General features: G+C 48.9%; 1 protein-coding gene across 9 annotated transcripts in view; it reads right to left on the reverse strand.

Moving 5' to 3' along the window:
- LOC134949628 (class I histocompatibility antigen, Gogo-OKO alpha chain-like) overlaps window positions 1-15,993 on the reverse strand; it is a 433,106-nt gene that overhangs the window by 339,654 nt on the left and 77,459 nt on the right. For all 9 annotated transcript variants that reach the window (XM_063938345.1, XM_063938344.1, XM_063938337.1 and 6 more), the window contains one exon: window positions 6,351-6,629. In XM_063938345.1, the coding sequence (XP_063794415.1) occupies window positions 6,351-6,629 (279 nt within the window). The remainder of the gene's footprint in view (window positions 1-6,350; window positions 6,630-15,993) is intronic.

Here is a 15,993-nt window from a genome sequence, read left to right on the forward strand (position 1 = left end):
CTTGAATCATAAGATCTAGAGCAGAGAGGGTCGGGATGGTTCCTCGACGACCCTATTGTGCAGAAGAGTGTACCACTGTCATCGTGGCCAATCTGGGTCCACCAGAATGATTGGAAGACCTTCTCTCTGAACGCGTTGAAGCCGACGTGGAATCGGTGGAAATGGTGGAAACACATATCCCAGTTGAAAGTGCCACAGCGCCGTCAGTTCATTGATTAGAATTGCTTAAGGGTCCTGAGTACGCGACCCTTAGAGAGGAGGTTTATTGTTGAGACAAGACGCCGTTAGATCTACATCGGGCATCCCCCACCGGGCTACTAGAGTCAGAAACACCTCCTGGTGAAGCCCCCTCTCTCCCTTATGCACCGTGTGACGGCTTAAGAAAACCGCTTCCCAGGTCTCGACTCCTGGAATGTGAATCACGGGTATAATCTGAACCCAATGTTTTGCCTAAGTGAGAATCTGAGCGACTGCCTTCCTGGCGGTCCAGTTTTGAGTTCCTTTATTTAAGTAACTGCCGTGGCGTCGTCGGGTTGAACCCGTACTGGATTACCCTTTACCATGGTTTGAATCCGAAGGATGCCTACCGGACTGCCCTCAACTCCAAGATGTTGATCTGTAACTTAGACTCGACTGTTTCAGAACGTCTGAAAGTAAGGAGTCTGAAACACCGCCCCTCAACCTCTGAGGCTTGCGTCTGTGGTGACCATCCCTCAAGAGCAAATCGTGAACGGTACCCTTTTTGGTCAAATTGGGCTGTGAAGCCACCAGCGAAGCGACCGACGAGTCTTTACAGACAAGCGGATTAGCTGTAATTCGAGATGAGGTCCTGTCCGTGAGGAAGAAACGCTTTCTGGTTGGTAGCGTCGAATAAGAATCCCAGAAATATCATTTTCTGGGAAGGAAGTAAAGATGACTGTGGAAAAGTTATTATCCATCTGAATGACTATAGAGTCTCTATCGTGAGACGCAAGTTCTGGTGAAGGATTCACTCTGACAGTCCTGATGAAAAGATCATCTAAAAACGGAGTAATGCTGACACCCTGTGAATACCTGAGGAGCCGTGGATAGACCAAAGGGAAGAGAAACTGAAAATGGCAAGGACCGACTGCGTATCTCAGACAAGATTGACGACCTGTCCAAATAGGAACATGCAGGTAGACGTCCTCTACGTCCACTGAAGCCAAATATTCCCCTGGTTTTATGTAGCGATAATCGAATGGATGGATTCCATTCTGATTTTGGGTTGAGAGATATGGATTCAAACCCTTTTGGCCGAAACGGTTTGTCCACAAGAAAAAGACCTGAGTAAAATCCCGACCTCTCTACTGAGAGGGAACTAGAAGAATCACTCCATTTAGTAAGAGAGTGGCTGTTGCATAAAGAAGAGCTCAACGTCTGGAGGGAGCGTTTTTGGAGAGGAGTGACGAACACACGATATGGGATTGGTTCCTCGAGATGTAACATATAATCTCTGGATATGACCTCCGTCACCCACAGATCTGGTTTTGACAGGAGCCACACTTCCTTGAACTGCCGTAACCGAGCCCGAATCGTCATTGATCCCTCCAGAGATCGTTAACCGTCATGCAGTAGGTATGTCGGCAGGTTTACTGGCTGGTCTAAGAGCCGCCTGTGTTCCTCTACCTCTGAATGCCTCTCTTCGTGGGAACCTGGAGAAAGAACGAAAGGGATGGAAACTACCTCTGTCCTGTGTACGAAAGGACCGAAACCTCGTGGTCTTCGGTCTCTGAGGAGCAAATGGAAGAAAAGGGCTCTTGCCCCCTGTAGTCTCTTCTGTAATTCCGACCCAAAAAGAACTCACCTTCAAAGGGTATCGCCGTCAAGCTCTGTTCCGAGTCAGAAACGGCATTCCCAAACCCGAAATCAAAGAGACCGTCTTGCTGTCATGGTCAAGGCAGAAATACAGGATTGTAGCGCAGTAGACTCTAACAAGGTCTCATTTTTCTAATTGAATGACTTCCGATGGATCGTGGGACTGCATTCAAGATACAACCTGTGCCAGCCAGTCATCCGCGGCCATGAAGACCCAAGTGCTAGCTAGAATTGGGAGTAGAAAATTCCTGATAAAGATAACATAGATTTAATCATTGTTTCAATCTTCCTATCTGTAGGATCTTTCAACTAAAACGTACAAACCTCACAGTTTGGGCCATGGTGGGAATTGAACCCACGACCTCAGCGCCCTAAGGCAGCAATGCCAAGCATCACACCAGCAGCACTGCCCATGTACAAAAAGAATAACCGTAGCTTTTGTTAAATGTGAATAGGAGCGTCTACCTTTTGGGTCTGTTTCTCAACATCTTGTATCCCCCTTATATAAATTAAAATTTATTTTGGGGCTGGGACAGGAGAATCCGACTTAAGTCAGGGCTCTTTCAAATATCCGCAAAGTGTGAATAAGGGGGAAAGACAGTAACTTGTCTTTTTTTTTTTTTTTTTTTTTTTGTGTTTTGAAAAAGGCAGAGGAAGAACCCGCCACCTCCGAACTCTGAATATTAAGAGTTTGACGGATGGCTTATATCAGAATCTAACACCTGAGCTAGTAGAAAAACTCCTCATCCTATTATCCCACTCTGGGTCTACTTCCCCATCCTCCAGTGGGAATGTTTCCAACTACTCCTCCGGAAAAGTTATAGCGGGCAACGGCTGCGGCCGTTTTGTAGCAGAAGAACTGCCGGCAGAGTTAACAAATTTGTTTAGAGACTGAGCCCATATTTCGAGCCCATAGAGCTTCCACTGTAGCCATAGAGGCATAGACTGATCCGCGGAACTTTCCTGCTGGTCCGCCACAGATGCCCCAGAGCATGAAACACAGAGTACCTGCGTCCGGGCTTCCCTTTGCTAGCTATGATCCCCATAGTGAGCAGGAAAAAATAAACCACCGAGGCGGTCTTACCCTTTGTAGATTTCATAAGTAATTAATTCATTTATTCTCTTTTCCAATACTTTGACATATTGTTGTATATTGTAATATACTATGAATCATACTGTGTTCAATGCATATTATATATTGCAAAAATTACCTCCCCTAAAAGTATAGCATGACACAATGTAAATCTACAGTGAATTTATACTGTGTCCCAAAATATACTTGCTGTTAGGTGATCAGCCTTTGTTGTGAGCGCTGCACAGTGTCCCCCGTACTGCCTCTGGAGAAGATGGCGGCCGGAGCCCTGCATACCTGGACGAGAGTGCGCGCGTGGTAGTGGAGGGCGGGAGTCCGTCCCTTCTTGAACAATGAAGCGCCTGTCAGCTTCAGTAGGCGCGCTGCAGCCGAAAGTCTGCGGCTCTCGCGTGCCGCCACCCCAAGTTGTTCTGTTCAGGTAGCGAGCACAGCGTCCCCCTGTCACTGTAGATGGTATCATGACGTGCGCGCGGGCAGAACAGAGCGGGAAGCCGTCCCTGCTCTCCTCTCGCGACCAACCGGAAGTTCGGGCCGCCGCGCGTTGCTAAGTATAGCGACTGTTGCGGCGGCTTCTCCGGGATCCCCGTCCCGTCCCCACAGCCCTTCAGACAGTACTGCGGCTGTATGGGTACAGGTCTCCGGCACAGCTCCCGCTGGCGGGCTTGCGCCGGGGGTGGGGGGGGGGGGGGGGGGGGGGGATGTGAGGAAGGGAGATAAAGTAAAAATAATACTAAAATTAGTAAAATAAATAAATATTAATAAATAATAAATAATAAAAACCGTTAGGGACAGCCCAATACTGCCAGTGACAGATTGTGGCTGTCCAGTACCTCTTTGATCTGTCGTGTGAATCAAAAGGCCCCAGTGACCAAGGTATGGTGGCCCTTTCTGACAGCATCCTTGTTCCATTTATACCTGTCACCTGTAAACAGGGACTAGGTATAGAAAAATAAAGAAAAATAAAGAAAAAATAAAGAAAAATTAGGAGAAATAAAAACTGTGTCTGTACTCCACAGGCACAAAACTAAAACTGAGGTGCTGGCTAGGCAGGAAGGAGATGGGAGGGGTTAGAGGGGGGAGGAGTCAGGTTTTAATAGTTCTGTGCCAAACTCCACAACCACACACCTCTAACCCACAAGTAATGGCGCAGCGTCCCCCAGATGGATGAAAGAGAAATGACCAGTATAACTGATAGGATGTATGATGAGGTGTAATATAAATGTGATCCAGGTATATAGATACAGTGTATATAATGTGTGGTGTCACCTCTCTTCTCCTCTCTCCCATTGTTACACCACTGAGTACAGGACAGTATAATGTAATGAGACACATGAGTAAATGACCAGTATAACTGATAGGGATGTATGATGAGGTGTAATATAAATGTGATACAGGTATATAGATACAGTGTATATAATGTGTGTTCACCTCTCTTCTGCAGATCCTCTCTCCCATTGTTACACCACTGAGTACAGGACAGTATAATGTAATGAGACACATGAGGAAATGACCAGTATAACTGATAGGGATGTATGATGAGGTGTAATATAAATGTGATACAGGTATATAGATACAGTGTATATAATGTGTGGTGTCACCTCTCTTCTCCTCTCTCCCATTGTTACACCACTGAGTACAGGACAGTATAATGTAATGAGACACATGAGGAAATGACCAGTATAACTGATAGGGATGTATGATGAGGTGTAATATAAATGTGATACAGGTATATAGATACAGTGTATATAATGTGTGGTGTCACCTCTCTTCTCCTCTCTCCCATTGTAACACCACTGAGTACAGGACAGTATAATGTAATGAGACACATGAGGAAATGACCAGTATAACTGATAGGGATGTATGATGAGGTGTAATATAAATGTGATACAGGTATATAGATACAGTGTATATAATGTGTGGTGTCACCTCTCCAGATCCTCTCTCCCATTGTTACACCACTGAGTACAGGACAGTATAATGTAATGAGACACATGAGGAAATGACCAGTATAACTGATAGGGATGTATGATGAGGTGTAATATAAATGTGATACAGGTATATAGATACAGTGTATATAATGTGTGATGTCACCTCTCTTCTCCTCTCTCCCATTGTTACACCACTGAGTACAGGACAGTATAATGTAATGAGACACATGAGGAAATGACCAGTATAACTGATAGGGATGTATGATGAGGTGTAATATAAATGTGATACAGGTATATAGATACAGTGTATATAATGTGTGGTGTCACCTCTCTTCTCCAGATCCTCTCTCCCATTGTTACACCACTGAGTACAGGACAGTATAATATAATGAGACACATGAGGAAATGACCAGTATAACTGATAGGGATGTATAATGAGGTGTAATATAAATGTGATACAGGTATATAGATACAGTGTATATAATGTGTGGTGTCACCTCTCTTCTCCTCTCTCCCATTGTTACACCACTGAGTACAGGACAGTATAATGTAATGAGACACATGAGGAAATGACCAGTATAACTGACAGGGATGTATGATGAGGTGTAATATAAATGTGATACAGGTATATAGATACAGTGTATATAATGTGTGGTGTCACCTCTCTTCTCCTCTCTCCCATTGTTACACCACTGAGTACAGGACAGTATAATGTAATGAGACACATGAGGAAATGACCAGTATAACTGATAGGGATGTATGATGAGGTGTAATATAAATGTGATACAGGTATATAGATACAGTGTATATAATGTGTGGTGTCACCTCTCTTCTCCAGATCCTCTCTCCCATTGTTACACCACTGAGTACAGGACAGTATAATGTAATGAGACACATGAGGAAATGACCAGTATAACTGATAGGGACGTATGATGAGGTGTAATATAAATGTGATACAGGTATATAGATACAGTGTATATAATGTGTGGTGTCACCTCTCTTCTCCTCTCTCCCATTGTTACACCACTGAGTACAGGACAGTATAATGTAATGAGACACATGAGGAAATGACCAGTATAACTGATAGGGATGTATGATGAGGTGTAATATAAATGTGATACAGGTATATAGATACAGTGTATATAATGTGTGGTGTCACCTCTCTTCTCCAGATCCTCTCTCCCATTGTTACACCACTGAGTACAGGACAGTATAATGTAATGAGACACATGAGGAAATGACCAGTATAACTGATAGGGACGTATGATGAGGTGTAATATAAATGTGATACAGGTATATAGATACAGTGTATATAATGTGTGGTGTCACCTCTCTTCTCCTCTCTCCCATTGTTACACCACTGAGTACAGGACAGTATAATGTAATGAGACACACGAGGAAATGACCAGTATAACTGATAGGGATGTATGATGAGGTGTAATATAAATGTGATACAGGTATATAGATACAGTGTATATAATGTGTGGTGTCACCTCTCTTCTCCAGATCCTCTCTCCCATTGTTGATGTGTATCTTCAGCCATTCTATACATTCATCCTGCAGATAAATCCTATTACTCTCTATCTCTCGTACATCTGGGCTGTTCCATCTCTGTGCAGTGATCTGAGCCTCGTGCATGGTGGGGATATAGATCCAGCGCTCTGTGTCCAGGTGCAGGAAATCTCTCCCGTCATATCCGTACTGCCGATACCCCGCGGTGCTGCCGTCATCTCTCAGCTCACAGCCGTGCATCCGCTGGACGGAATGGAGACCTGCACACAGCACAGGAACATGTTACACGGGAGCAGTACACGTGCTGTCATGTCATTGTGTGTAATGTGTAGTATACAATGTGTGTGACATCACGTGTGTAACATGTAATATGGAATGTGTGTGACATCACGTGTGTAACATGTAATATGGAATGTGTGTGACATCATGCGTGTAACATGTAACATGTAATATGGAATGTGTGTGACATGTCAGCTCCTCTATTACTGGGGACTCAGGACACCAGGTCAGATGATTTGACCAACCAATAGGAATACAGGGATCAGTCACAGTGTGAGAACACAATTGTAGTCTGTCTCTGAGGAGAAGCTGCTCATCACTGATTGGTTACAGCAACCTGTCAACCACTTATATTGGCCTATGAACAGTGAAGTCTTCTTACAGGCAGCTTATTGGCTGCAGTTTCCCTCCAATTTCTAACAACCAATCACACTGTGAGTTGCAGACACTGGCAGAAGAAACCATTGTACAGAAGAGGTAGGAGGGGGTTTCAGTCAGTGTAAGATGTCACCAGTATGTAATCACATTATAATAAGCCACAAATAAGGGACATAAATGAGGAAACAAGGACATTACATACCCTCCAACATGACCCATTCCATTAGGTACAAGGTAGATGCTAGAATCAAGTGGGCTAAGGGACCTTTTCCGTAAGGGGGAGGAGTTACGACGCAAGGGGGAGGAGCTAGGCCAGCGGGATAGTTCCTCTACTATCCACGCCACCAACTATTACCTTTAGTAATTAGGTGGTGAGCGAAGCGGAGCTCGCCACCCGAAGCGTGGCGAGCGATCTTTTCGGGTACCCTGTTCGCCCGTAGCTCCTCCCCCTGGTGACGTAACTCCTCCCCTAGGTACGTCACAAGGTCCCTTCAGCCACTCCGATATAGAACCAACCTTAGGTACAAGTGTCCTGTTCCTGGATTTCCTGCCAGTGGCAGTTACAGAGGTGGGGAAGCAGCAGAGTGCAAAATTCAAATAGGGGATTCACACCAACTGCCACCCAAACATTGACACACCTCACTACATGGGACTCACTGGCAGTTGGTGTGGCTCCCCTATTTGAATTTTGGACTGTGCTGCAACCTCACCTCTGCAACTGTGCCCTGCTGCGTGTATGACATACCTCCCAACATGACCCTCTCCAGGAGGGACAGAATGCTCTGCTCCTGGACTTCCCTCTTAATTTATGATTGCCGGCACCTGTGTTGAAACACCTTTCTTATCCATTACCCTGTTCAACACAGGTGCCTGCAATCATAAATTAAGAGAAAAGTCCAGGAGCAGAGCATTGTGTCCCTCCTGGAGAGGGTTGTGTTGGGAGGTATGGTATGATAATGACACTGTGCCCTGCTGCATGTATGAATGACACTCTGCTGCAACCTCACCTCTGCAACTGTGCTCTGGTGTGCATGTATGACACTGTGCCCTGCTGCATGTACGACACTGTGCCCTGCTGCATGTGCGATACTGTGTCTGTGCCCTGCTGCATGTGTGACACTGTGCCCTGCTGCATATGTGATACTGAGGTGTGGAATGCGTGATCGCCGGTCAGCATACCGATGCCGGGATCCCGGCGGGGGATTGCAAGTGCAGCAAGCCTCTTGCGGGCTCGGTGGCTACCTACGATCGCCATGGGTTATATTCCTACTCTATGGGTGTCGTGGACACCCACAATTGGGAATAGTCCCTGTTGGTCGGCATGCAGACTGTCGGGATTGTGAGGGGGTGAGATGTAGGGAGCGGTTATGTGAACGTCGGTCTCCTGACCGCCGGTCACATAACTAACCCATGATACTGTGACCGTGGCCTGCTGCATGTGTGATGCTGTGTCTGTGCCCTCCTGAATGTATAATGCTGTGTCCGTGCCCTGCTGCATGTGTGTTGCTGTGCCCAAGCTTACTAAATGTGTGATGCTGTGCCTGTGCCCTGCTGTATGTGTGACGCTGTGCCTGTGCCCTGCTGCATGTGTGATGCTGTGCCTGTGCCCTACTGCATGTCAGATGCTGTGCCTGTGCCCTGCTGCATGTGTGATGCTGTGCCTGTGCCCTGCTGCATGTGTGACACTGTGTCTGTGCCCTGCTGCATGTGTGATGCTGTGCCTGTACCCTGCTGCATGTGTGACACTGTATCTGTGCCCTGCTGCATGTGTGATGCTGTGACTGTACCCTGCTGCATGTGTGACACTGTGTCTGTGCCCTGCTGCATGTGTGATGCTGTGCCTGTACCCTGCTGCATGTGTGATGCTGTGCCTGTGCCCTGCTGCATGTGTGACACTGTGTCTGTGCCCTGCTGCATGTGTGATGCTGTGCCTGTACCCTGCTGCATGTGTGATGCTGTGCCTGTGCCCTGCTGCATGTGTGATGCTGTGCCAGTGCCCTGCTGCATGTGTGCCGCTGTGCCTGTGCCCTGCTGCATGTGTGACGCTGTGCCTGTGCCCTGCTGCATGTGTGACGCTGTGCATGTACCCTGCTGCATGTGTGATGCTGTGCCTGTGCCCTGCTGCATGTGATGCTGTGCCTGTGCCCTGCTGCATGTGTGATGCTGTGCCTGTGCCCTGCTGCATGTGTGACATTGTGTCTGTGCCCTGCTGCATGTGTGATGCTGTGCCTGTACCCTGCTGCATGTGTGATGCTGTGCCTGTGCCCTGCTGCATGTGTGATGCTGTGCCAGTGCCCTGCTGCATGTGTGACGCTGTGCCTGTGCCCTGCTGCATGTGTGACGCTGTGCCTGTGCCCTGCTGCATGTGTGACGCTGTGCCTGTACCCTGCTGCATGTGTGATGCTGTGCCTGTGCCCTGCTGCATGTGATGATGTGCCTGTGCCCTGCTGCATGTGTGATGCTGTGCCTGTACCCTGCTGCATGTGTGATGCTGTGCCTGTGCCCTGCTGCATTTGATGCTGTGCCTGTGCCCTGCTGCATGTGATGCTGTGCCTGTGCCCTGCTGCATGTGTGATGCTGTGCCTGTGCCCTGCTGCATGTGTGATGCTGTGCCTGTGCCCTGCTGCATGTGATGCTGTGCCTGTGCCCTGCTGCATGTGTGATGCTGTGCCTGTACCCTGCTGCATGTGTGATGCTTTGCCTGTGCCCTGCTGCATGTGATGCTGTGCCTGTGCCCTGCTGCATGTGTGATGCTGTGAACTGCTGCATGTGTGACGCTGTGCCTGTGCCCTGCTGCATGTGTGATGCTGTGCCTGTGCCCTGCTGCATGTGGATGCTGTGCCAGTGCCCTTGACAGACTACAGCCCCTCAACAGGCCCCACCCCCATTAGGGCAGGTTTCATACATTTCTCTGACGTCCTAGTGGATGCTGGGTACTCCGTAAGGACCATGGGGAATAGACGGGCTCCGCAGGAGACTGGGCACTCTTAAAAGAAAGATTAGGTACTATATCTGGTGTGCACTGGCTCCTCCCTCTATGCCCCTCCTCCAGACCCCAGTTAGAATCTGTGCCCGACCAGAGCTGGTTGCACACTAGGGGCTCTCCTGAGCTTACTAGAAAAGAAAGTATTTGTTAGGTTTTTTATTTTCAGTGACATCTGCTGGCAACAGACTCACTGCTACGAGGGACTGAGGGGAGAGAAGCCAACGTACCTGCTTGCAGCTAGGTTGTGCTTCTTAGGCTACTGGACACCATTAGCTCCAGAGGGATCGAACACAGGGCCCGACCTCGATCGTCCGTTCCCGTAGCCGCGCCGCCGTCCCCCTTGCAGAGCCAGAAGACGGAAGAACCAGAAGAAAAACGGCGGCTGAAGACTCCGGTCTTCAATAAGGTAGCGCACAGCACTGCAGCTGTGCGCCATTGCTCCCATAGCACACTACATGCTCCGGTCACTGGTGGGTGCAGGGCGCTGGGGGAAGGGCGCCCTGGGCTGCAATAAGTATACCTTTGGCAAAAATGCACATAATACAGTTATAAACTGTATATGTGCCTAATCCCCCGCCATTAAAATTATTAAAAGCGGGATAAGCCCGCAACGGAGGGGGCGGGGCTATCTCCCTCAGCACACCGGCGCCATTTTCTCTTCACAGCTCCGCTGGAAGGACGCTCCCCAGGCTCTCCCCTGCAGTATTCACTACGAGAAGGGTAAAAAAGAGAGGGGGGGCACATAAATTTAGGCGCAAAAGGTGTTATAAGCAGCTATTGGGGGAAATTCACTCTGTGTTAGTGTAAAATCCCTCTGTTATATAGCGCTCTGGTGTGTGCTGGCATACTCTCTCTCTGTCTCCCCTAAGGACTTGGTGGGGTCCTGTCCTCAGTCAGAGCATTCCCTGTGTGTGTGCGGTGTGTCGGTACGGCTGTGTCGACATGTTTGATGAGGAGGCTTACGTGGAGGCGGAGCAGGAGCCGATAAGTGTGATGTCGCCCCCTGCGGGGCCGACACCAGAGTGGATGGATATGTGGAAGGTATTAACCGACAGTGTCAACTCCTTGCATAAAAGGTTTGATGACGTAACAGCTTTGGGACAGCCGGCATCTCAGCCCGCGCCTGCCCAGGCGTCTCAGAGGCCATCAGGGGCTCAAAAACGCCCGCTATCTCAGATGGCAGACACAGATGTCGACACGGAGTCTGACTCCAGTGTCGACGAGGATGAGACAAATGTACAGTCCACAAGGGCCATCCGATGCATGATTACGGCAATGAAAAATGTGTTGCACATTTCTGTGCAATTTACCACTAAAAAGGGTATTATGTTTGGGGAGAAAAAGCAGCCAGTGACTTTTCCCCCATCTGATGAGTTAAATGAACTGTGTGAAGAAGCGTGGGGTTCCCCCGATAAGAAACTAGTGATTTGTAAGAGGTTAGTGATGGCGTACCCTTTCCCGCCAACGGACAGGTTACGTTGGGAGACATCCCCTAGGGTGGACAAGGCGCTCACACGCTTATCAAAAAGGGTGGCACTGCCGTCTCAGGATACGGCCGCCTTAAAGGAGCCTGCAGTTAGAAAGCAGGAGGCTATCCTGAAGTCTGTATATACACACTCAGGTGAGACCTGCAATTGCTTCAGCATGGATGTGTAGTGCTGCAGCAGCGTGGTCTGATACCCTGTCAGATAACATTGATACCCTCGACAGGGATACTATATTGCTAACCATAGAGCATATAAAAGACGTTGTCTTATATATGAGAGATGCACAGAGGGACATTTGCCGGCTGGTATCTAGAATTAATGCAATGTCCATTTCTGCCAGGAGAGTATTATGGACTCGGCAGTGGACAGGTGATTCTGATTCTAAAAGGCACATGGAGGTTTTGCCTTATAAGGGTGAGGAGTTGTTTGGGGACGGTCTCTCGGACCTCGTTTCCACAGCAACAGCTGGGAAGTCTACTTTTTTACCTCAGGTTCCCTCACAGCCTAAGAAAGCACCGTATTATCAAGTACAGTCCTTTCGGCCTCAGAAAGGCAAGCGGGTCAGAGGCGCGTCCTTTCTGCCCAGAGGCAGGGGTAGAGGGAAAAAGCTGCACCAGACAGCCAGTTCCCAGGAACAAAAATCCTCCCCTGCTTCCACTAAGTCCACCGCATGACGCTGGGGCTCCACAGGTGGAGCCAGGTGCGGTGGGGGCGCTTCTCCGGAACTTCAGCAACCAGTGGGTACGCTCACAGGTGGATCTCTGGGTTCTACAAGTGGTATCTCAGGGATACAAGCTGTAGTTCGAGGCGACTCCCCCTCGCCGTTACCTCAAATCAGCCTTGCCAGCTGCTCCCAGAGAAAGGGAGGTAATACTGGCGGCAATTCACAAGCTGTACCTTCAGCAGGTGATAATCAAAGTTCCCCTCCTTCAACAGGGACGGGGTTACTATTCCACAATGTTTGTGGTACCGAAACCAGACGGTTCGGTGAGACCCATTCTAAATTTGAAATCCTTGAACACCTTTATAAGGAAGTTCAAGTTCAAAATGAAATCGCTCAGGGCGGTTATTGCAAGACTGGAAGAGGGGGATTTTATGGTGTCGCTGGACATCAAGGATGCTTACCTACATGTCCCCATTTACCCACCTCACCAGAAGTACCTCAGGTTTGTGGTACAGGACTGTCTTTACCAATTCCAGACGTTGCCGTTTGGTCTGTCCACGGCACCGAGGGTATTTACCAAGGTAATGGCCGAAATGATGATACTCCTTCAAAAGAAGGGAGTTATAATTATCCCGTACTTGGACAATCTCCTTACAAAGGCGAGGTCCAAGGAGCAGTTGTTAGTCAGCGTAGCACTATCTCGGGAAGTGCTACAACAGCACGGCTGGATTCTGATTATCCCAAAGTCGCAGCTGACTCCTACGACGCGTCTGCTGTTCTTGGGCATGATTCTGGACACAGAACAGAAGAAGGTGTTTCTCCCGGAGGAAAAGGCCCAGGAATTATCATCTCTGGTCAGGGACCTCCTGAAACCAAAACAGGTGTCGGTGCATCACTGCACGCGAGTCCTGGGAAAGATGGTAGCTTCTTACGAAGCAATTCCCTTCGGCAGCTTCCATGCAAGGATCTTTCAGTGGGACCTGTTAGACAAGTGGTCCGGATCGCATCTTCAGATGCATCGGTTGATCACCCTGTCCCCGAGGGCCAGGGTGTCTCTGCTGTGGTGGCTGCAGAGTGCTCATCTTCTCGAGGGCCGCAGATTCGGCATACAGGACTGGGTCCTGGTGACCACGGATGCAAGCCTCCGAGGTTGGGGGGCAGTCACTCAGGGAAGAAACTTCCAAGGACAGTGGTCGAGTCAGGAGACTTCCCTACACATAAATATTCTGGAACTAAGGGCCATTTACAATGCCCTGAGTCAAGCAGAACCCCTGCTTCAAAACCAACCGGTGCTGATTCAGTCAGACAACATCACGGCGGTCGCCCATGTAAACCGACAGGGAGGCACAAGAAGCAGGATGGCGATGGCAGAAGCCACAAGGATTCTTCGATGGGCGGAGAATCACGTCCTAGCACTGTCAGCAGTGTTCATTCCGGGAGTGGACAACTGGGAAGCAGACTTCCTCAGCAGGCACGACCTCCACCCGGGAGAGTGGGGACTTCATCCAGAAGTCTTCAAGCTGATTGTAAATCGTTGGGAAAGGCCACAGGTGGACATGATGGCGTCCCGCCTCAACAAAAAGCTAAAAAGATATTGCGCCAGGTCAAGGGACCCTCAGACGATAGCTGTGGACGCTCTAGTGACACCGTGGGTGTACCAGTCGGTTTATGTGTTCCCTCCTCTTCCTCTCATACCCAAGGTACTGAGGATAATAAGAAAGAGAGGAGTAAGAACTATACTCATCTTTCCGGACTGCCCAAGAAGAACTTGGTACCCAGAACTACAAGAAATGATCTCAGAGGACCCATGGCCTCTGCCGCTCCGACAGGACCTGCTACAGCAGGGGCTCTGTCTGTTCCAAGACATACCGCGGTTGCGTTTGACGGCATGGCGGTTGAACGCCGGATGCTAATGAAAAAGGGCATTCCAGATGAAGTCATTCCTACGCTGATAAAAGCTAGGAAGGATGTGACAGCAAAACATTATCACCGCATATGGCGAAAATATATTGCTTGGTGTGAGGCCAGGAGGGCCCCAACAGAGGAATTTCAGCTGGGTCGTTTTCTGCACTTCCTACAGTCAGGAGTGACTATGGGCCTAAATTGGGATCCATTAAAGTCCAGATTTCGTCCCTGTCTATTTTCTTTCAAAAAGAACTGGCTTCACTGCCTGAAGTACAGACGTTTGTTAAGGGAGTGTTGCATATTCAGCCCCCTTTTGTGCCTCCAGTGGCACCTTGGGATCTCAACGTCGTGTTAGATTTCCTAAAATCACATTGGTTTGAGCCACTTAAGACCGTGGAGCTCAAATATCTCACGTGGAAAGTGGTCACGCTGTTGGCCTTAGCTTCGGCCAGGCGTGTGTCAGAATTGGCGGCTTTGTCATGTAAAAGCCCATATCTGATTTTCCATATGGACAGGGCAGAATTGAGGACTCGTCCCCAATTTCTTCCTAAGGTGGTTTCAGCGTTTCATTTGAACCAATCTATTGTGGTGCCTGCGGCTACTCAGGACTTGGAGGATTCCAAGTTGCTGGACGTAGTCCGGGCCCTGAAAATCTATGTTTCCAGGACGGCTAGAGTCAGAAAAACTGACTCGCTATTTATCCTGCATGCACCCAACAAGCTGGGTGCTCCTGCTTCAAAGCAGACTATTGTTCGCTGGATCTGTAGTACGATTCAGCTTGCACATTCTGCGGCTGGACTTCCGCATCCTAAATCAGTAAAGGCCCATTCCACGAGGAAGGTGGGCTCTTCTTGAGCGGCTGCCCGAGGGGTCTCGGCTTTACAACTTTGCCGAGCTGCTAGTTGGTCGGGTTCAAACACTTTTGCAAAATTCTACAAGTTTGATACCCTGGCTGAGGAGGACCTTGAGTTTGCTCATTCGGTGCTGCAGAGTCATCCGCACTCTCCCGCCGTTTGGGAGCTTTGGTATAATCCCCATGGTCCTTACGGAGTACCCAGCATCCACTAGGAAGTCAGAGAAAATAAGAATTTACTCACCGGTAATTCTATTTCTCATAGTCCGTAGTGGATGCTGGGAGCCCGTCCCAAGTGCGGACTCTCTGCAATACATGTATTTAGTTATTGCTTAACTAAAGGGTTATTGTTATGAGCCATCTGTTAAATGAGGCTCAGTTATTGTTCATACTGTTAACTGGGTATAGTTTTCACAAGTTGTACGGTGTGATTGGTGTGGCTGGTATGAGTCTTACCCTGGATTCCAAATCCTTTTCTAGTAATGTCGGCTCTTCCGGGCACAGTTTCCCTAACTGAGGTCTGGAGGAGGGGCATAGAGGGAGGGGCCAGTGCACACCATATATAGTACCTAATCTTTCTTTTAAGAGTGCCCAGTCTCCTGCGGAGCCCGTCTATTCCCCATGGTCCTTGCGGAGTCCCCAGCATCCACTACGGACTACGAGAAATAGAATTACCAGTGAGTAAATTCTTATTTTTGTGTCTGGTTGTACATCACAATCCGCCCCTGGTATAGTGTAGTGTGCGCTATGGGCATAATTCAGTCCTGAACGCATCCACGCGTCTGTAAGCAGCGGCTGCATTCAGGTGGTCTGTGCATGCGCACTGGACGCAGTGCGCGACCTTACACATTGCGACCACATCCAGAAAGGACGGGGCCGCAGTGTGATTGACAGCGGCGGCTATTCGCTGGGTAGCAACATGGCGTTGTGGGGGGGGGGGCATGACATGACCTTTTTGGGGTGGCTGCGTGACGTCACATGCAGTGGCTCCGATTAAAAACAAGGCGGTGACCGCCTGACAGCTCAGCCAGGAGTCAGCCTTAGTTCCGATGCGTCTGCAATCTAATAATGG

The sequence above is a fragment of the Pseudophryne corroboree genome, chromosome 8 (assembly GCF_028390025.1).
Source record: "Pseudophryne corroboree isolate aPseCor3 chromosome 8, aPseCor3.hap2, whole genome shotgun sequence".
NCBI classification, from domain to species: domain Eukaryota; kingdom Metazoa; phylum Chordata; class Amphibia; order Anura; family Myobatrachidae; genus Pseudophryne; species Pseudophryne corroboree.